At 45.1% G+C, this 20,696-nt stretch overlaps 2 protein-coding genes across 6 annotated transcripts; one reads left to right on the forward strand and one right to left on the reverse strand.

Annotated features, from left to right (window-relative positions):
- The first annotated feature begins 1,917 nt into the window (after positions 1 to 1,917).
- Positions 1,918 to 12,671, forward strand: LOC133345049 (nucleolar transcription factor 1-B-like). Of its 4 annotated transcripts, none has more exons than XM_061555446.1 (16): positions 1,918 to 2,028; positions 2,890 to 2,946; positions 3,718 to 3,896; positions 3,983 to 4,057; positions 4,508 to 4,557; positions 4,742 to 4,850; positions 5,722 to 5,850; positions 5,968 to 6,117; positions 6,385 to 6,510; positions 7,056 to 7,166; positions 7,793 to 7,851; positions 8,147 to 8,324; positions 8,562 to 8,609; positions 8,856 to 8,909; positions 9,940 to 10,022; positions 11,286 to 12,671. In XM_061555446.1, exons 1-15 carry the CDS (start codon positions 1,983 to 1,985, stop codon positions 9,976 to 9,978), a joined length of 1,410 nt encoding a protein of 469 aa, XP_061411430.1. In that variant the 5' UTR covers positions 1,918 to 1,982; the 3' UTR covers positions 9,979 to 10,022; positions 11,286 to 12,671. The 4 variants fall into 4 exon arrangements, with proteins under 4 accessions (XP_061411430.1, XP_061411429.1, XP_061411431.1 ...); XM_061555448.1 differs by lacking the exon at positions 11,286 to 12,671 and adding an exon at positions 3,536 to 3,584 and having other exon boundaries at positions 1,947 to 2,028; positions 9,940 to 10,687; XM_061555445.1 differs by lacking the exon at positions 11,286 to 12,671 and having other exon boundaries at positions 9,940 to 10,687.
- On the reverse strand, positions 10,152 to 19,710 carry LOC133345048 (uncharacterized). 2 transcript variants are annotated; one of them, XM_061555443.1, is made up of 12 exons: positions 19,576 to 19,703; positions 18,913 to 18,991; positions 18,057 to 18,363; positions 17,082 to 17,499; positions 16,243 to 16,911; positions 15,643 to 15,791; positions 15,092 to 15,308; positions 14,262 to 14,421; positions 14,043 to 14,134; positions 12,909 to 13,956; positions 12,665 to 12,779; positions 10,152 to 11,407 (listed from the first exon to the last, which is right to left on the reverse strand). In XM_061555443.1, the coding sequence occupies exons 3-12, from the start codon at positions 18,306 to 18,308 to the stop codon at positions 11,318 to 11,320; spliced, it is 3,210 nt and encodes a 1,069-aa protein (XP_061411427.1). In that variant the 5' UTR covers positions 18,309 to 18,363; positions 18,913 to 18,991; positions 19,576 to 19,703; the 3' UTR covers positions 10,152 to 11,317. The 2 variants fall into 2 exon arrangements, with proteins under 2 accessions (XP_061411427.1, XP_061411428.1); XM_061555444.1 differs by lacking the exon at positions 18,913 to 18,991 and having other exon boundaries at positions 19,576 to 19,710.
- Positions 19,711 to 20,696: the final 986 nt, after the last annotated feature.

Consider the following 20,696-nt stretch of genomic DNA (forward strand, 5'->3'; position numbering starts at 1 on the left):
GGCAGGGAGGATTTGAGATGGGTGTAGCCCAAGGGTCAGGGAGCGGGGCTAGAGATGACATTTGCATGTGAATGTAAGATCGGGTAAATCTTGACGAACGAAGCTGTGGGGGTGGCCATTGTATTGTGAGAGATTAGCATGCCAATGTAAGAGAGATTAGCATGCCAATGTAAGAGAGATTAGCATGTCAATGTAAGAAATGTGCTTGTAAATGTAAGCTCGGAGAGAGCTCGGGAAGAGCCATCGCTACATGGAGGTGGAAAGGATGGCAAGCCGCCATTTACTTAGAGAGGGGGTATGGGGGGGGATGAGGGGGTTTGGGGGATTGTGGGTGTGATGGGGGGGGATTGGGGATGGGTGGAGGGGGGTTGGGGGTGGATGGGGGGGGTGTATGGGGGGGGGGGATTGTGGATGGATGGGGGTGTTGGGGGAGTGGGGTGGATTGGGGGTGGATGGGGGAGGATTGGGGGTGGATGGGGGGAGATTGGGGGTGGATGGGGGGAGATTGGGGGTGGATGGGGGGAGAATGGGGGGATGGGGGGAGATTGGGGGTGGATGGGGGGTGGATGGGGGGAGATTGGGGGTGGATGGGGGGGGGGGATTGGGGGTGGATGGGGGGGGGATTGGGGGGTGGATGGGAGGAGATTGGGGGTGGATGGGGGAGATTGGGGTGGATGGGAGGAGATTGGGGGTGGATGGGGGAGATTGGGGTGGATGGGAGGAGATTGGGGTGGATGGGGGGAGATTGGGGGTGGATGGGAGGAGATTGGGGTGGATGGGGGAGATTGGGGGTGGATGGGGGGAGATTGGGGGTGGATGGGAGGAGATTGGGGTGGATGGGGGAGATTGGGGGTGGATGGGGGAGATTGGGGGTGGATGGGAGGAGATTGGGGGTGGATGGGAGGAGATTGGGGTGGATGGGGGGAGATTGGGGTGGATGGGAGGAGATTGGGGGATGGGGGGAGATTGGGGGTGATGGGAGATAATTGGGTGGAATGGAGGAGATTGGGGGTGGATGGGGGGAGATTGGGGGATGGGATGAGATTGGGGGGGGATGGGGGGAGATTGGGGGTGGGATGGGATGAGAGTGGGGTGGATGGGGGGAGATTTGGGTGGAGGGGAGATTGTGGGGGATGGGGGGGTATTGGGGTGGATGGATGAGATTGGGGTGGATGGGGGAGATTGGGGGTGGTGGGAGGAGATTGGGGGTGGAATGGGGGAGATTGGGTGGAATGGGGAGATGGGGTGGAATGGGAGGAGATTGGGGGTGGATGGGGGGAGAATTGGGTGTGGATGGGAGTAGATTGGGGTGTGGATGGGGGGAGATTTGGGGTGAGGAGGAGATTGGGGGTGGCTTTGGGGGTGGAGAATGGGGTGGATGGGAGGAGATTGGGGTGGATGGAGTAGATTGGGGTGGATGGGGGAGATTGGGGTGGTGGGAGAGATTGGGGGTGGAAGGGGGAGATTGGGGTGGATGGGAGGAGATTGTGGGTGGATGGGTAGGGGGGATTGGGGTGGATGGGGGGAGATTGGGGGTGGATGGGGGGAGATTGGGGTGGATGGGAGGAGATTGGGGGTGGATGGGGGGGGATTGGGGGTGGATGGGGGGAGATTGGGGGTGGATGGGAGGAGATTGGGGGTGGATGGGGGGAGATTGGGGGTGGATGGGGGAGATTGGGGGTGGATGGGAGGAGATTGGGGGTGGATGGGGGGAGATTGGGGTGGATGGGAGGAGATTGGGGGTGGATGGGGGGGGATTGTGGGTGGATGGGGGGGGTTGGGGGATTGGGGGTATATGTGGTTGGGGGATTGGGGGTGGATGGGGGGGGATTGGAGGTGGATGGGAGGGGTGGGGGATGGATGGGGGGGGGGGGTGATTGGGTGGGGTGTAAGTTGGGGGATGGGGGACCTCGTCACGTGCTCAAAGCCCCGCCTCGCTGCCGAGTGGCCAGTTCACTTTTGTGTGGCGAGCGGCAGCGTTTATGGCATCAGCTTCGCAGCACGGTGAAGCGGATATTGATTCGGACGGTATGAGATTCACGTGAATATTTATGATATTGCCTCTCTGTACCGTGTCCTTATAAACGCTCATTGTTCTACAGCAGCCGGGTTAACTGTGTAGAGTAACTGGGACGATTTGTTGTTGCGGCCTAGCGGGTGACCAGGTGGGCTTGCTCGGATAGATGTCCTGCGGGGCCCACGTGCTCTGATCCCTGCCGCACTGGGAACGGACGGCCCCGGGGCGAGTAAAGTGGGTGGCATCTAAGCGAGTGTTCTTAACAATTGTAAACAAATAATTAGAACGTTATTTCTTTGCTGATATGGAGACCGAGGCTGCCTTCCGTGTTCTGTTTACAAACCTGGAACCATTGGTGGATGTACATTCTTAGGGCGGAGAGGATGCAATCCGGAGTGCCATTGTCTTTCCCTCGCAAAATGCTTCTATTATCGATGCCCCGGAGGGGCCGTGTAATTGATAAATGCGCACGGCGTTTTGATCATTTACACGGCAGTGAGTTCATTGGATTTTTTTAGCGATTTTATTGGTGATACAGCGGAGGCAAAAGTAGTGCAGTTGCATGAACACTTGCGACTAAACACAACGCAGTCGATTACTCTATACTCTGTAGCCTAGTAATAACTTCGGGTGAAAAGTCTTTTGCATCCTAATCCTGACTACGGAGCCCCACAGGAGATCTGGTTCTATGAGACATTTTTTTTTTTGTTCCCGGCCGAGATGTTACAGTTCTTGGGTAAGGTTTAGTGATTTGGATTTTAAGGTGAAGGGGTTTGCAGTTTGGGGACTGCATTACTCAAAGACTGCTTTTCTTGCCTCGCGTCTAAGGCCCTTGTGTGTTTTTACTCATCTTTGATATGTTGTGTTACTAGAGAAGGATCAAGAAATCCAGTCGGTGATTGTCATGTCCAAAAACGAGACGCCAAATGGTAAGCATTTTGCCCTCAACCCCGGGAAAGATCCAATCTATTGCTGGATGAAAAAGACCTTTCGGCCGATCGATGCAGGGTTGTAACAATCCATTGAGCACACGTGCACGAGCAATTTCATCCCTCCAATCTGTGCTCCTTGGGATGCCAGGCACTCCATCATTAATCTCCCATCGCCCGTGTATTGTGGTATTCCTGGGCATAATTCAAATGGACAGTATAGAATGCACATGCAACGCCCATGCTGCTCAACACTTTTCAATCCCAATATTGCAGCTTGAGGTATTGTCATGGGCCGAATTAATATATATTTACGAATTTAAAAAGGATATTCACCAATTTGGAACCGCTACAATAACATTAAGTCATGAATATACCAAAGTACACATAAAAGTGATCCAAACAAAGAGATACTTTAACCACAGTTACATTTTGTTTTCCAAAAAAAAGTTTTACTAAAATGGTATTGGTGAAACAAAAGCATAATTATAAATGGGGGAAATATTAACCATCTTATTAGATACACTGACCGTCATAACCAAAGGAAATACACTGCTGCATTAACTAAACAACTGCTTTTTGTGTTTAGATTATTGTCCTTCCCCCACACCTCCGATTACCACGGTTGGCAATGTACGGTGAGAGATCATTTCTACATTGAACAGCAGCCCAGAAGGCTGTTTAAGTTAGTCAAAAACTGGAGATTCTGAACAGTGATGGCTATTATGAATGTAGTTGGCTGGATTGACATTTATCATTGCACTTCTACAGATGGATGGTCGCAGCAGGATACAGATCTCTTACTAGATCGGATGGCAGCCTGCTTACCCGCTGATGTTGAAAAACTCCGGTATCAGACCTCTCTGTCCAGATTGGACTGGGAAATTGTCAAGTTTGGCCCGTACAATGCTGTACAGTGTAAAGAAAAATGGGGAGAAATATCTGGAAAGGTAAGTTACACCTTTATATATGCTCATCTTTGATGGTATCTTTTAAAGAAAAAATCCTTGCAACTTTTGGAAAATTGTTTTCACAGATTTGTTTGCATCGTACCTTCCGTGAGATCGTCAGGGACACTGAACGTCTGGTGAAGTGCGATGGAGAGATTAAGGTCGGTGACACTTTGTTTCAAGCTTCACCCATCCACTCACTCCTCTATGCGCAGTTCTCACTGCACTGCTGGGGATGCTCCAGGAACCTTCACCCGCACCTCCGATAAGCGCGGTTGGCTATGCACGGTGCAAAAGAAGGTCATACATACTTTCGGCCATGCGCTTTCAGTTGGCGGGGGGATGTTTGGCATTTTTTTCTGGTTCCATTGTTATTCGATTGGCTTCAGGTGATTTTTTTTTCATGAGCTGATGCAACATTGTGTTTTGACTGCAGATATCCTAGATGGGTGTAATACTCTACAATAACCATCAAAATGTGTGTACACGAGTAGCATACAAAGTTGAATGCTAAATTATTTTAATAGAAATTTCCTGGGAGGTAATAAACATTTCTAATTCCAAAACGTACAATGTTGAAATGCACTTAATTGTGTCTGTTGGTTTCTCAGCAGTGTGAAACTCGTAAAAGGCGTGCAAAGGCTCTAAAAGAAAATACTGAGTAAGTATTTTGCTTTAAAATAAATGACAATTTGCTCGCTTGTTTATCTCATGAGTTACATGTAAACATAGCATTGAAATTAATTGGTAGCTTCAATGTCTATCCAATGTTGATTTCACGTGGTATTTCAAACATTAACCTGGGTAACAAATGCTTTTTTTTTTAAATATCACTTGAACACCAGGATCTTGGATTTGATTGGTGACATTGGAGGTGCTCAATCACCACCCACGACTGCATTTAATCTGTGGTGTGAGAAATCCAAGATTACTCTTCTGGTGGAGAAACCATCTGTGAGTTTTGGCCTGGTGATGCTGTTGTACAAGTTTACATTTTTAGTGGCATCCACGGAGACGCACACTAGAACTTGGAGGCAACACATTTATTACAATACCCCGACAGGGTAACTATATAAACATACTGGAAAACGACATAGGTGGTAACAACTTCCACTAACGGCTTAACCACAACGGGCAACTACATAACCGGGCCAGGTCAGTATCGTACTGCCTGACCCATGATGCCGAATGTGACGACCGGAGATCGAGGAGACTAGCACGGCCGGTTGATTCTAGAAGACAGCCCGGATTGGCGCTCGGGAATTCCCTTTTATGCCCCCGAGCGTGGCCTGGCTCCGCCCTAGGCCACGCCGCCGTGTAGATCCTACTAGAAGGTTCTGGGCCTTGTGACGTGTCCCTCTTGCCACCCCTTGGCCCCCCTCGCTACCCTCTCCTGGTCTACTGTATTACTGTTTTCTCATTTATTTCACTTTTCCGATTTATGATTTGTTTCTGAGCAGCACTGTTGCCTTTATTTGGGAAATCCTTTACCCAATGTTATCGATCTGCTTCGTAGCATATTGTGAATTTTGGTAATGATACACCATGAGGGATGATGATGGATCGGAGGCCTTCATCCAATGGTGGATTGATCACGCTGGATACTAGTTGGTGGGCAAGTGTGCTATGCTAAATGTCTGTTTTTAAATTGCATTTAAATGCGTTTTTAAGTTAAGCATGTTTTTAAAGTAATGTAGACTTCAATAATTTGATCTATATTAATCAATTTAACTATGCAGTCTATCACGAACATTTTATGGATTCTTTATATGCCTTTTTCTTATAATAAATGTTTAAGGTGACGTTTACCACTTTGCATTTACAGATGTCTGAACGTGTGTTAAAAAAGACCCTTTCAGAGAAGTGGACAAAATTGCCAGATGATCAAAAATTGCGCTGGGTAAATAAAGCTTTGAAGATTCAGCAAAGCACGTGTGTGGAGAACAAAGTCAAGGTCTGTATTTAGACTTTGCAACATATTTCCTGCAGTTTTGCCTGTACCACCTCTGATATAATTGGGATTACTCCAGCAATAATATAACCCAATAATACTTTGTTTTCCTCTTTGCAGGCTTCAGGCAAAAAAAGTGATGTCCATTTCACGTTTATAAACGAAATGTTCCAAGCCATTCAGGATAACGGTCTCAATTCAGATCTCCCGAAACGGGATATAGTACGCATGATTTTAAAAACCTGGAAAGAGATGCCATTGGAAGTTAAGGTGAGTCCATGCTGCACCATGGTTACTTGGTTGCATACAGGTACCACCATGACTTATCAATGTAGAGATGGTCTTACATTTTTACACCAACGCTGTGAGGAGCTGAACACACTTAAACAAAGGAGTTCAGCTTGAGAATATTATTTGTGGAAAGGATTTGACTAGCTGTTTATTCCCTATCAGTAGATATGCTTGTAAAAACATTACTTGCCTCTGAAGTTATGGAATGTGTTTTTTTCTAAGTTGTCACATCTTTTGGCTTTTTAGAGAAAATACTGCCCTGATTACAAGATTGATGAAAAGCATTTTTGGGAAGCAGTGCCAGAGGTACCCCCTTCTGCAAAGGAGCTGTACATCCAGAAAAAGCTGCCTCTGCTAATGCGCAAGAATCGGGTGAGCTGCTGAAAAAACTACCTTTCTAGTGTTGAAGCTGGGATATTGTTAAAGTGACAGTTTAACTTGGTCCAAGCCAAAGTACTCGAAGGTGCGCATGACATGTTCCATATCGACCCAATACTCATTGGCTCCAGATCAACTTAAAAATCACTGCCATCAAGATCCTCCAAGGATTTGCTCATGCCTACGTCTGTTCGCTTATCTTGCTCTACCCCCCTCCATGTACTCTGTTCTAGCAACCAAGGCCTGAAGCCTCCAGTCAACCTTCACTCAGTGGGAGGTTGCTCTTTAGCCTCTGCTTACCCACATCGTCAAGAACTCCCTTCAGTTTTATCATGCTGCCAACTGGCTCCATTTATGTCGGGATTCAGATTTTCCTCTTTCTCTAAAATTATACTGTCCTTTCTCCAGGATTGCCCATGTCCGACTGTTTGTGTTACGCTTTTTGATATGTAGTTGCATTCATGCTATGTAAATACAAATTGTATCGCAGTTATACGTAGGGTAAGTTGGTGATCTCGTGGGATTTATATTGCTTACAGGCAAACCAGACCAAAGCTTGGAGCATTGCGGAGGACAAGTGGCAGACGCTTTCAGACAAGAGTAAACGTGTTTACAAAGCAAAAGCAAAGGCGAAGAAACGGATTTATGAGGTAACCTGTGAAAAATAACCCATTGTTCAGCCCAAGTAAATCTATAAAATTATACACTTGCCTTGTTTTGTAATCCAGTTGTGAATATTGTAGCCCCACCTCCAAAACTACATTCGCAAGGTCAAATTATCGGTGGTGGGCACTCATCTGCAATCCAGTATTGGAGGTGAGGGTTGATAAACTGGACATGTGAAAAATCCTTTGCCGTGGTTGTCGAGGTATCATAACCGTAGCTCGCCAGGAGAGGGCAGTACAGCAAATGGACGAATCGCCATTTGTTCAGCTGGGGATAGTGTTTTTGTCCCCCTTACGCGTGTGGGTTTTTTCCAGGTGCTCCGGTTTCCTCTCGCTTGTATAAACACTCATCAAATGCAGCATCGTCGTGAAAATAAGTCCTACGACTTTCCGTGGCTTTCCTAGATAAATAAGTGTGGAGATTTTCCCCCCCAACATTGCGTTCAGTTGTAAACTCGTCACGGAATTTCATGCACTTGGTGTCAAAGCTTGAATTTGCTTTGTCAATTGTTAAAGCAACATTTGTAAATAATGTGGACTTGACCGCGAAACAATGATAGCATGTACATAACTGTTTTCCTGCTGAATTTAAATAAGTGTTATTTTGACAGAATGAGCTGAAAAATAATACCTCTCTACGAGAGCTCTCAATGCGAAGAAAACGTGCACCGTAAGTACAAAAGTCGCATGTTTGCCCAAGTTCATGATTTGTATTGTGGTTCACAGATTTAAACAAAGTATATTTGGCTGTGAATTTCATAATAAAGCCAGGTTAATTCTCGGATATGGAAATTATGCAGAAAAAAAACTGCCATTTAATTTCAGAAATGTCTAAATTTGCTACTTACCTGATAATGGATGAGTGATATTAAAAACTCATGAACCAATAAAGTGCATGCTCTTATACAAAGCTGAATGTTCTACAATATACATCTTACATTGCAAATTCTCTGCTTTTAAAACAGCTCAAGCTTCTCCATGTATACCAAGATGTCTGCAGACATTATGCCGGACTCTTTGGGAAATAAAAAAATGTATGTATTGAGGAACCTGTGGAGCGACGAAAAGCAAAAAGCAGATTACATCAAAGCTTCACACGCTGCCAAAGTCGACCAACAAGCCATAGAACGTCTTGCCCTGCAGGTCAGAATTACACCCAGTGTTTTTCTTTTTAAAGTGATTGATTTGTCCATATCCTTGGAAGTCGTATGCAGTTGTATTTAACCTGTGCAAAGGTATTTGAATAAAACACTATTAAAAAAAAATACAATTCTTAAGACACTGATTTCCTTAACCTTGCATTTCCCAGCAAATTGTTGTCCTATAAAAGTTTTGTTTAAAAGTTGATTTCAGGAATTGTTTTGTGGTTTTTGTTTTCAGATATTGCCCCACAGAGAACGCGTTGCACTTGAAACCATGTGGGAGATGGTGAGGGAGTGTTACCTCTGCAACATTGACGGAGTGTAACACGTTATTTAATGAATCTGTACATTGCTAACTGCTGTCGAAATGTACAGTTTTCTAAGACGCTTTAACACAATCTTTAATACCGTGACGTTTTTCAAACATGACATGCTTTGGAAGTGCTCAGAAGGGCAATATATGTTTAAAGACAGTATTGGCAAACGTGTGATGTGGTTATTAAATATTAAGTGGTATATGATTGTCTTTTAGAGAAGAAAAAGAAAATATGTGGACTCCAGCAAGAAAAAGAAGTGCACAATCGAGGTAAGAAGGCGGCAGCTGTACTGATTTGATTCTGTTCTTTCCTTTACAGCCATCTCTTATCCAGCATTCTATGAGAATTCGCTATAACAAACAATTCGAATTTAGACCCATTTTGCAAAACGAGTTCAAAGTTAGCTGAGCGAGCAGAGACCGATTGATAAATATGCATCCCATCCCATGGTGGCAGGGGGCGCAGTGGCCCGCAGCTATTTATTTACCAGCTGTGCTGAGCGCGTCTTTGGTCTTGTGGGAGAAGGGGGGCCTCGTGGAGGGATGGTGTAACGGTTCGCCCGTTAGGTCGACTCAACCTTAAATGAGTATCATACTTAATTTGGAGCTTTCGTGACTGCAGGAATTACTCTTTGGTTCTTTCGGTAAAGTCACGTATCAAGAGGAAATAAATTCAATACTAGCATACGACGTTTCGATTGCAACACAAGCAATCATCATCATGTATAAATGAAAGACTCACTGTTGTATTACATTACAATTTCTATATACTAGATTTGTGTTTCTATTTCATTAATACCTGATGATGATTGCTTGTGTTGCAATCGAAACGTCGTATGCTGGTATTTGATTATTTTCTCTTGATACGTGACGTTACCGAAAGAATCAGAGTACTTAAATGAGTACCTGGTGCGGTGTGTAAACATCTCCTTTAGGGAGACAAAGGCGGCTGGACATGGTGCTGGTCACCCATGCCTCGTGTACCGCACTTGCCCCATTAGTCTGTTAAGGCTATATGGCAGATCTTGCACCTGATTTGCACGGTTGGCTTATGTACGTTGTGAATAAGTTCTACATACATTAATCTGTGGTGTTAAGTTTAATGTTTTATTACTTTATGTTTTAATTAGCATTTGTATTTTTCGCGTGAAAAAATTGTTTGAGTATCAAATTTTGGGGCCGAAACGTAGCCCGGCTTTTAACATGGGAATCGATGGAAAAACGATTGAGCATTTTTTGCAAAACATATCTTCCTCGTTAAGCAAGACGCCTGTATTTAGTGCAGTTTTGTTTTTTCCAGACTGAAAATGAAGTGGATGAGGAGCATGACACAGACTGATTTGTTGGTCGCAGTAATATCTGATGCATTCTCTCACATGGAGCGTAAGCATCTTGGTCCGCTTTGCAGAATGTGAACTTGAAGAATAAGACCTCTTTGCTTGCTGCAGTATCAGTAGCCATTTTTCCATATTCAGTTTGACACTTTGTACCATAAGATGTGAAAAAACAGCCTTGAACTTTTATATTTTTATTTAAATTAACACCCAGAACAGTCAAGTCCCCTGTTAAATACCCAATTTAACCATCTAAGCCCCCTCAACTGCTGTTAAAACAGTATACCAAATAGTTTTCTTACCTGCAGCAGTGCAAAAGCTTACACATCTCACGGGAATCACACATGCCAACTGCACATACAACATACCGTATTGTAAATACCATAACACGTTCTGAAAAATATTGTACCCTTACCCATGTTAACTTGTAAATGCTACTGACCGTATACATACAGCAGCATATTTAATCGATGATACCTTCAGTCAAACTCAATTAGAGTTAAAACGAACTTGCATTCCACCCTTTACAAAATGACCACTGATTGCATGAATGCAACAATAGCAGCTCATAAGTTTTTCTTATGTCAGTTCAGTGGCATTGTTTTGGTTAAATCTCTAAGTTGGCTATTTTTGTCATGTGCATTAATACCATTGTTTTGCATTTTGTTGATGCTGCTGTAAAATTGATTCAATAAAATGGTATTAACATCTTCAGTATATTAGTATGCGTGGTGGCCACAGGCCTCAAGCAATTCATGTCATTTTCTACAGTATAACTGTAAAGTAGCAGACTATATTAGGGCCTCAGCAGATGTAAAATGTACATTTTTAGTGTTAAACAAATCCCAAATTGAACTTGTATTCTTGTTAATTTTGTAATGACCCATGGAACAAATGGAAATATTTGTTCACAACACTTAGTATGCATATGCTGGTGATAAGGCAACTTACTGATTAAATTATTAATTCCTTCATGCAAAAAGAAAAAGGCTTCTAAACTGAATGTTCTTCGAACAAGGTATTTGCAGTGCTTCACACTTTGAGGCTGCAAGAAAGCATTGGCCAGGTTCTGCATGAGCAGATGGAAAGATTGTCTTGTGAATAAAACAAGACACTGTGCCAATTTTATCAAATGTAACATTTACACAGAAATAGTTTTTTCATTCAAAATGGTAATAAAATAAGTTAATTCAACAGTGAATCATTTGATACTTTTTTGTTCATGCAATACTCCCAATTGGGATATACTCTACTCTTCACCCCCCAACCCAGTTTAACACTTTATGCAATATCTTCCCCCCCTTCCACCCAGGCACCCAGATCCCAACCCCACCACCAACCACGCTACAGTCCCTCCAACTCGTTGAGCTTGCGTTGTAGGTACTTCTTTACTTCCTCGATCCCATTCAGCTTCTCCAGGTCATGGTATGGCAGCTGTTCAGCCCCAGCGGTGAAGTGAACACAGTAGAGGTTATTGTGAAAATGCTCCATTATAAATCCACGTTAAGCATGAACAGATATCAGAATGTATTTACACTGGAGGAATCCAATGAGCTTTCAAGCTCTTCCTAGATGTCCAGTAGGTATTTCTTTGGGAACACGGTATATTTAAACTACATTATTATACATGCAAAACAATCAACTATTTCGCAATGCACGAAGCATTAAAGTGTATTTGTAAGCATTTTCTCAATACAGTAGAACCTCTGGTCACGAACGCTTCTGACCACGACCAAATAAAGAGTTCCGACCAAAAAATGCACAATTTTTGAATCTGGTTACGAACACACTCGGGTGGCGATCAAACACGGCCGCGGCCGATTTCCCCTTCCGCGACATTTTTTTTGTAAGCGCCAAATTTCCTGTTTGTTTACAAACAACATAAAGCGTAACAGTTATGTATATAACTTTGGTTATATACAATTCCTAGTAAGATATTAATTTTGTGAGTGGTCATACCCCTCCCCCCTCATTCAAGCCGTAATTTAGAGAGCGAAAGCGCTGAGTACATAAATCGCTAACATAAGAACCCGTTAATCTCTTCTCGCATCATTCATACGGTGAAGTAAACGTTCATACGATATTACGGTGAATGCTTCCAAAAACAATACTGTACCCAAATATTACTGTTAACTTACTTTCAATATAAACATTCATTGCTCATACGAATATTCTCTCTCTCTCTCAGAATCGACCGACTGATGTAGCAGACGAAACAATCATCTTGTTGAAAGATTCTAAACCTTGACGCGGCAATGCTAATTTTCTGTTGTTCAAGGTTTTCTCAGTGTTATTCAATGTTTTTACATTTAGTTGACTATTACACTATGAATTCTATGGCATAATTAACTATTTGTGCTTAAAAATCTTTAAAAAACAATATATACAGTTCGTAGGAGTCTGGAACGGATTAATCGTATTTACATACAATCCAATGGGGAAATTAGGTTCGAGTCACGACCAAATCGGGTTGCGACCAAAGTTATGGAACGAATTATGGTCGTGACCAGAGGTTCTACTGTAGCAAGGGTTTTACATTGTCCAGCCCACAAATGGCCAATCCATTGTATTATCAGCAAATCGATGTCTGAAATAAAGTCCTATTTACAAACATTAAGACACCCTTGCTAAAGCCAAGTCGAAGCATGTGTGTGCATGTGAGGAAAGTAATCCCGAAGTCATGGACTGTACCTGCACAATGTGGTAACCCAGCAAGCGGAGATGCCGGTCCCGCATGGCCCGCGAGCCAACCAAAACGTCAGAGCTGTGACAGTAGTGCCACTTGTCATTAACAGACATCACTATCCTGGAAAAAAACATTGGACGGTAAATTACGCTAAACAGGAAAGCCAGTTAATGTACATGACGATTAGCAAGTTAACTTGATAAAAGGCTTTCTCACCCCTGCCTCGATTAGATGGTCAGGGCTACTCACCTATGTATCTTTTCTGCATTTTCCACTGCTGAACTTGGCGAGTCATTGTCCACCCGTGCTGGGTTTCCGAGATGCTGCTGCAGGTGTCCACCAGCTCTGAGATTAGTGTCGGGCTCTGTGTCTGTTACAAATCGCTCTGTGTAAAACGGTGACTCGTAGAACCGGCGGATTGATTCCTGGGGGCTGTACACATCAGACTCATCTGCCTGGATTGCACTTTGCTGCAGCATCCCTTCTTGATAGAAGTGGAAGTAAGCTGACGAGATGACGTTCCCTTGGCCATCTGTTGATGAGCATAGTGTGGCTATATGTCCCTGGGGCATGCGATGGTCCTGATGAAAGTCGGACGTCACTGCTGCCATCTGCTGCATCATCCCGCATGGGTGGCTACTTTGTGCAGCGACCGAGGCCACTGGAACCCTGCCTCCTGAGTGATCACTCAACACACCCTGTCCAACCTCATGAGGATCTCTATTTGAACTTTCCGAGCCTCCCATGATGGATGCCACGGAGCCCACTTGAGACTGATCATTGATTTGGAGGTGCTGTTGGCTATAGGGGTAAGAGCCCCTGCCCTGTGTGGCAGGTGACAGATAAGCCTGAGGACTGTCTGTTATGGGAACTCGACCACCAGTGCTGGAACGTGAATGCTGAAGTTGGAGACTGCTCGCAGCAGAAAAGTTGGGTGCTAAAGTCCTGACTGCAGCTATGCTGGCTGCTGCACTGTTGCAGGTGTTTACTGGATGGTTGTGTGCATGATGCCCACCCTGGCCTAAGAAAGTATGTGCTGATTGACAATAGGCAGAGTTGTGAGGCGACTGCAATTTGGGATTGTGTAGCTCTGACTTGAAGTTTCTCTTTGTTATTTTTTCGCATTGAAAGGGAGAAAATGCATGTAGGTCGGCTGTCAGTGCATCCATCTGTGTTTGATGCTTGACGTCTGATCTTGTGTTCGGTAGAAGGGGATGAATTAAGCCATGCATTCCTAGATTACTGTTTACATCGGTTGGCAGTAGTCTCTTCTGATCGTCCATAAAAAGCAAGAAGTCTGCAAAGAGACAAAAAAAACAAGTGAGCATTTTAAGTGTGTAAAATCTAAAATTATTTTTTAAAAGTAAGCTTTGTATAATTCACCAGTGTAGTATCCTGGAGGGAGGACCTCGTCCTGCTTGAAGCACTGTGCTCCCACAAGCTGTCGCAGGGCCTCCGCCACAAATCCCTTGTAGCTGCAATTTTAAACATCACAGCATGAAATGTACACAATGCAGTTCATAAATAACAAATCAATGCCCCACACATTGCGTTTATACTTGTGCAGTGTTCGTGAATGTGGCACGCATTCTCCACACTGACCTGTACTTCCTGTTTACTTCATCTGCTGTCAGAGCATGGTCAAACATTGTGACCTTGTAATGGTCAGGCAGCCGGGGCCCACTGTAGCTGGGACACTCCAGAGTGATGGCTGCATCCAGCAGAGAGAGGTATCGCCGCACTATCACCCCATAAGGGCTGTCTGGAATTGGGGTTTTATGAGTAAAGGGGAAAAGTCTTGTTACAACATGTTGACAATACAGCCCAGGCTTTTACACCCACTCCATGGTGTAGTGTAACTAGAGTAGAGCTTGCAAAAGTGCCGAGATGTGACCTCATCACTGAACCCTCAGAGAAACTGTACTACTAATAAGTTGATCAGCAATCATGAGACCAGTCACAGCTCTGGATCCATGCAGCTTTCCAGAAACCAACATGCTCATTCAGGATATAGAGCATGTAAACTGCTATGGTTTGATAATATAACTGAGGTTTTTAACCAATAAAGTTGAGCATCGCAGCAACAAAAGCCACAATAGCGTTTTTGAGCATTTGTCAAGTGATTAAGGATATTCAAATAAAAATATGGTTGCAAAGTTTAGCATTGAAATAACTTTGACCATTTAACTGTTTTTTTCTACCTGCGTGACTTTACCGAAAGAACCAAAGACTTGATTCCTGCAGTCACGAAAGCTTCAAATCAAGATTGAACTTTAACCATACTAAAAATTATACTTTGGTCTTAAACATTCACAAGCAACAACCACAAATTTAGCACAATCATTATTCCAAGACATTTTTAAAAGTCGAGCTATGTTACATATTTCCAAGAAAGGAAGTTGGTTGTCCCAGGCAAAGGCAGCAGCACCTACTCATGATAATGCGCAAGAAGGGTGGTGAGAAGACTTTGCCGAGGCTGGCAGCCGGGAAGTGGTTGAGTTGCACCATAGACATGATGATGTTGACCGTCGCGAGTGGCGAGTGCAGCGCTTTTTGCGCTAGAACGGCCTCTAGCCTCTCCATGAGCTTTCGCTCACTCGGGGGCTTGTAGTTCATCCGGCTGAATGGGAACACGAGTTTCTGCAGCACCTGCACACAGGGATACATTTCCTTTTGCAGCAAACAGACTTAAGTTCGTGCTCATGCTTTCAAGTGGTTAGTCCAATAGTACCCATAGTCATTCTTTCGTTTGTAACTGAAATGTGTTCTACCAGTGGGCTTAGATGATTTTTAAACTTCCATATACCCTAAGATAGCTGAAGAGATGTGGCCGTCCTGTTATCATGACCATTATCTTATGGAAGCTGCATTTTACAACTCGCCTTGTGAAGAATATATTAGACAGAACCAGGACTACCTTCATACAGCTTTAAGACTACCAATCCCAAAAACTACTTCTGATATGTGCAAGTGGGAGTGTGACCTTGGTGTCAAGCATCTCGGCCTTGTTGATGAGGAAGTGAGCGATGGTGTCAAGGAGCTTGGGCTCCCTCAGGCGATGCCGGGCCAGGTACTTGGCAATGATGGCCATTGTGTGAGGTGACATCGAGTCCACCTTCTTGGGTAGCTCCTCTATAAAACACATTGCACCAATCGAGTAATGTGACTTCATACAAATCCAAAATTTATTTTATGCCATACTTGTATTGGCATGTTTTACATTAGAGGTCTTGCATTAAAGAGCAACTGTGGAAAGTATTGTTCGTGCAGTAGATACACAAACTAAAAGTTAATGTTTTACATAGGATTATTCCATATATGCAAACAAACGGGAGGTTCAATTATTGGACTACCCCATCTGGTCCAGACTTCTGTCAATGCCAATTCATTATTTACATGTTAATTAGTGTTCACAGCGCAGCTGTTGATTTGTCCATACGTAAATCCCAAGGAACAAGTGTGAACCCTGGAATTTGGGAACTAGACAAGATACATTTCTTATATTAATGTGTGCAAATCACGATAATTAACGTTCTATTTAGTTAACAAAACACGTGCATAGTAATCACATTGCCTTGGTCACCTGCGAGCTTGTTGATGAACTTTTCCTGTCTGTTCTCGTAGAAGAGCTGCGAGCTAAAGATGAGCTCGAGGGATTTGTTGGAGGCCTGGGCCACACAGGTGGACAGCATTTCGTCGAGCAGCACTAGCTCATGCTCGCGCACGTTGCCTACATGACTCAAGGTGTGCTTCACCAAGCGCAGCACCTTCCTTTCCAGGTTCACGCGTTTGCCTGCTTGCTCGTCTTGACCTCCATTCATTTTCGCAGAACCCATCCCATCTTCCACTACCGAAGTGCAAGGACCTGTTGCCACCATGGAAGCGGCACCAATTTGTGCACAGATCCCACCCATCGTTGCCGCCGACATTTCGGATACCTTTGAGGTAGCATTTTCTAATGCCGCCGGGGTATTTGCCAGCATCGACTGTCCTGCTTCTGGCTCACTGGCTGTTGTGAGCATGCGGTAATATGACAGCAACAAGAAAAGCGTTTGAGGATGGCGCTCCCGCTCGATGTTGCGCTCCAAACTGTTAAGGCAGGGCTCTACCAGGGGGTGGTTGTGTGGACTCGTAGGATGCAGCTTCATTACACTACTGAACAGCATGGAAACATCCTTTTGGTTGAAGTGGGCCAATCGGGAATGGGCCTCTTGCTCCAAAGTGCGCACAACATCTGCATTGCCCTGCATCCCTGTTTTTGGCACAAGAAAAGCAATGTGGCATCAGTGTTGTGAACAGTTTTAATACAAAAACAAATGGTATGGTTGCAAGTGGTTTAGCCTCTTATTTTACACCATATCTGATCAAAGCATCACTGTCATTCACAACTGAATATATTTTTTTACAAAAGCCATTACTTACCCAGAGTTGCCAGTGCATAGAGACAGTTGACTACGCTGAAGTTGTCAAACTGAGAACAGTTCTTTGCAACGGCTTCACAGAGTGCTTTGAAGTCTGGGCTGTCTTGCAGTTGCTTGTAGGCCGATTCCACAGTCTGGCAATTGCTGTTGCTGCCATCACTCGTTCCACTTCGCTGGTGTTGGAGGATGTGGCCGAGCCTCTGCAGCGCCACTGGGTAATGGCTAGGAGCGACCTTTCCAGGATTCTGTGCCAACCAGCGTAACACCTCCTCTGGGCTGCAGGAGCGCTCCAGCAGCCTCTTCATGGTAAAGAACGTGTCATAGCTCACTTTCTCCCGTCCCACCTGCCATGCCTTCCTGGCTGCCACTGCCTGCGACTGATGAGGTCGGTTGAATCGACCAGTGACTGGCACACAGAACTGGCACAAAACACAAGGGATTGTATTTTACTATTCAATCCATTCAATGTCAAATTTATCACAACGGTATGCAAATTCCAATGCAGGTATGTAGGATATGACTGGCCCCATTTAAATATCGTTACGCATTTAACCGCACGAATGCATTTGCAAGTAGTTATTTTTACTTCGCACACAACTATAAACTATATAATTTATGCACATGCAATATTTATAGTACCTGGCTGATAATGAAGGTGTGGATGACACCATATTCCTATTCTTAGGTTTTTTTCGGTAAAGTCACGTAGGTAAAAAATTAAATAATAAAGTTAAATAAAAATTAAATAAAAATCACGACGTTTCGGAGGCAACACAAGCTTCCGTCTTCAGGTGGAACCGTCACAGCACGATAGTTCCACCTGAAGACGGAAGCTTGTGTTGCCTCCGAAACGTCGTGATTTTTATTTTACTTTTATTAATTTTAATTTTTTACCTACGTGACTTTACCGAAAAAAACCTAAGAATAGGAATCCTTGCAGTCACGAAAGCTTCAAATCTAGAACCATATTCCTTACCTGCGCATGGAAGGAATCTTGGTGCAGGAACCCGTTTGGCAGGCCCAAGAGTCGGCAACCAATGCCTGCGGCATGCTGCCGGCCTGACAGCAGCGCCCTGGGGGGCAACGGCGCGATCAAGTGGGCAGCCAGGCCGCGCATGTGCAGGCCGCGAGGCTGGTAGAAGGATGCAAATCGCGGAGCTCTCACGGGTTGTGGGAAGGCGTTCATTTGTGCCTCGGATCTGGCCAGTCCTCGCAGAAGCGTTAGCATGTTTTGAACCCGCGTCGCTGTGCTGGGAGCCGGCCAGGCCGTTTGGTACCCCTCGCTGCAGGCGCACACGCACATCATGGACCTCACTTAAATGTCGCTCGTTATACGTTTCATTATACAGTAGCTGGCTTACACGAGCAAAGGTTGCAGCCCTCTCCTCCACGAACGAAATTCTTATTTATTTTAAACACGTGAAACGGTCAAGCTCGTTGTTGGGAATAAGACACACCAACAATTAGGGGACGTCTAGTTCACGTAGATGTTAATCTGTGATGAGCTTTATCGGGCTCAGGGACCAGATGTCTCAAATACGTTTACGTGCATTTATTTTTTATTTTTTTACAGATACAAATAGGACATCGCGTAATGCAAATTTTCAACCGGCCAAAATCGTTTTAAAAGCGGCACATATACACTCGATCGGCAAGGATCACTGATGGAATCGGGTTTGTTACCATCTCAAATCAAGATGGAAATCAACAAAGTGCTGCGATAACTGGGCTCAAAGCCACATGAAGTGAAGCGTTGGGAAGTGGCGTTGAGACTGTTAAATCGCATCGTGGGGGTCCGAAGAGAGGCATATAAACACTGGGTGATCACGAACCTGAAAGGCTCGGGTTGTTTTCCTTAATGGACAAAGTCGTCGAGCTGGTTCAATAGAACGAGTAGACCCAACGTATCCCCTAACACAAAAAATAAAAACCAGACAAGAAAAAGGGAGTCAGAAAAGTCGAAAGGGTTTTCTAAAAACGTGGGGCATTAGGCGACATCTTGGGAGACACGTCTTAAACACCAGGGGGCCGGGTCGCATACAACATGAGGAAGATTTCCCTTCAGTTTCCGAAATGTAAATGCATATTTGCACTGTTCTACACGACCCGGGCTGCCCCGTGTCCCCCCCCCCGCCCCAACTCATCAACTTCACCGGCGTCAACTTTACTAAAACTCGAGGCACTTCCCCGGAAGCGTCACGACACTCCCCACCGGGCAGGCCTGACCGGTGACCGCCAAATCATCATCTGTGACAGAGTAGATGAATAATCGGCGCGCTTACGTTTACTGCGATAATCGAAAATCTTAACGTCCCGGGTGCCACGACCACCCCGAGTGGGTTGGTGAGTGGGTTGGTGGGGAGGAGGAGGAGGAGGCGGCGTACGACCTGAGCCCGCCTCGGCTCTACTCCGCGGGCAGCCTGCGTCGTGGCCCCGCGCCAAACCCTCCCCAATCCCCGGCGGAGGCTCGGGGAACCGCCGACAACGCCGCTCACCTCGCCGCCGCCGCGACGCCGCGAACGCCACGTTCATGGCTCCGGTGTCGAGCGCTCGGTGTGGCCTGTGGAGAGCGACATCTTCATCCTCCCCCCCCCCCCTACCAACTTCCGGGTCAGACTCGCCGCTTCCGGGTCGGGCTCACCGCTTCCGGGTCGGAGCCAATCCGGAACTCCGCCACGCCCCCCGCCCCTCTCCACCCACTTCCGCCGGCCCCCCCACCCACCCCACCCCGCCCACCACGGCCGGCCCCCCCCCCCCACCCACAACGCCCCCCCCCCACCCACAACGCCCCCCCCCACCCCACCCACAACGCCCCCCCCCACCCCACCCACAACGCCCCCCCCCACCCCACCCACAACGCCCCCCCCCACCCCACCCACAATGCCCCACCCGCAACACCTCTCCCAATCAATTATAGATTTGAAGCTTTCGTGACTGCAAGGATTCATACTCTTAGTTTTTTTGGTAAAGTCACGTAGGTAGAAATAATAATAAATCAGTGATTTATTATTTTATTTCACATGGGTAAAAAATTAAAATAATAGAAATAATAGAAATAAAATAATAAATCACTGATTTTTTATTTTATTTCACATAGGTAAAAAATAAAAATAGAAATAATAATAGAAATGAAATAATAAAGCACTGATTTATTATTTTATTTCTATTATCATTTTTATTATTTTACCTACGTGACTTTACCGTAAAAACCTAAGAGTATACTCCTCCCAATCACGTGCCGAGTTAAAGGCCCACGCGATTTGATGGTGACGTCCGCGATTCGTGAGTGGCGATTCTTTGTAAGAATCGATCCGTTTGGGATGTCGGATTCATGTGTATAGCGCCTCCAGTGGCTGCATTCTTGCGTTTTACGAGAATCGACGCTCATTTGCAGACTTCTAGATTTGAAGTTTTCGTGACTGCAAGGATCCATACTCTTTGGGTTCTTCGGTAAAGTCACGTAGGTAAAAATGTAATTTAGTTTTCTTTTTTTTACCTACGTGACTTTACCGAAAAAACCAAAGAGTATGCATTCGTATATTATATATTGTTACGCGAACGTCTTTTCCGATGCGTGTAGCCGCAGGGATCTGTCTCGATTGGCATATGGACCCTT

Source organism: Lethenteron reissneri, chromosome 21 (assembly GCF_015708825.2).
Source record: "Lethenteron reissneri isolate LAM-NWPU_2019-01 chromosome 21, ASM1570882v1, whole genome shotgun sequence".
In the NCBI taxonomy this organism is placed as follows: domain Eukaryota; kingdom Metazoa; phylum Chordata; class Hyperoartia; order Petromyzontiformes; family Petromyzontidae; genus Lethenteron; species Lethenteron reissneri.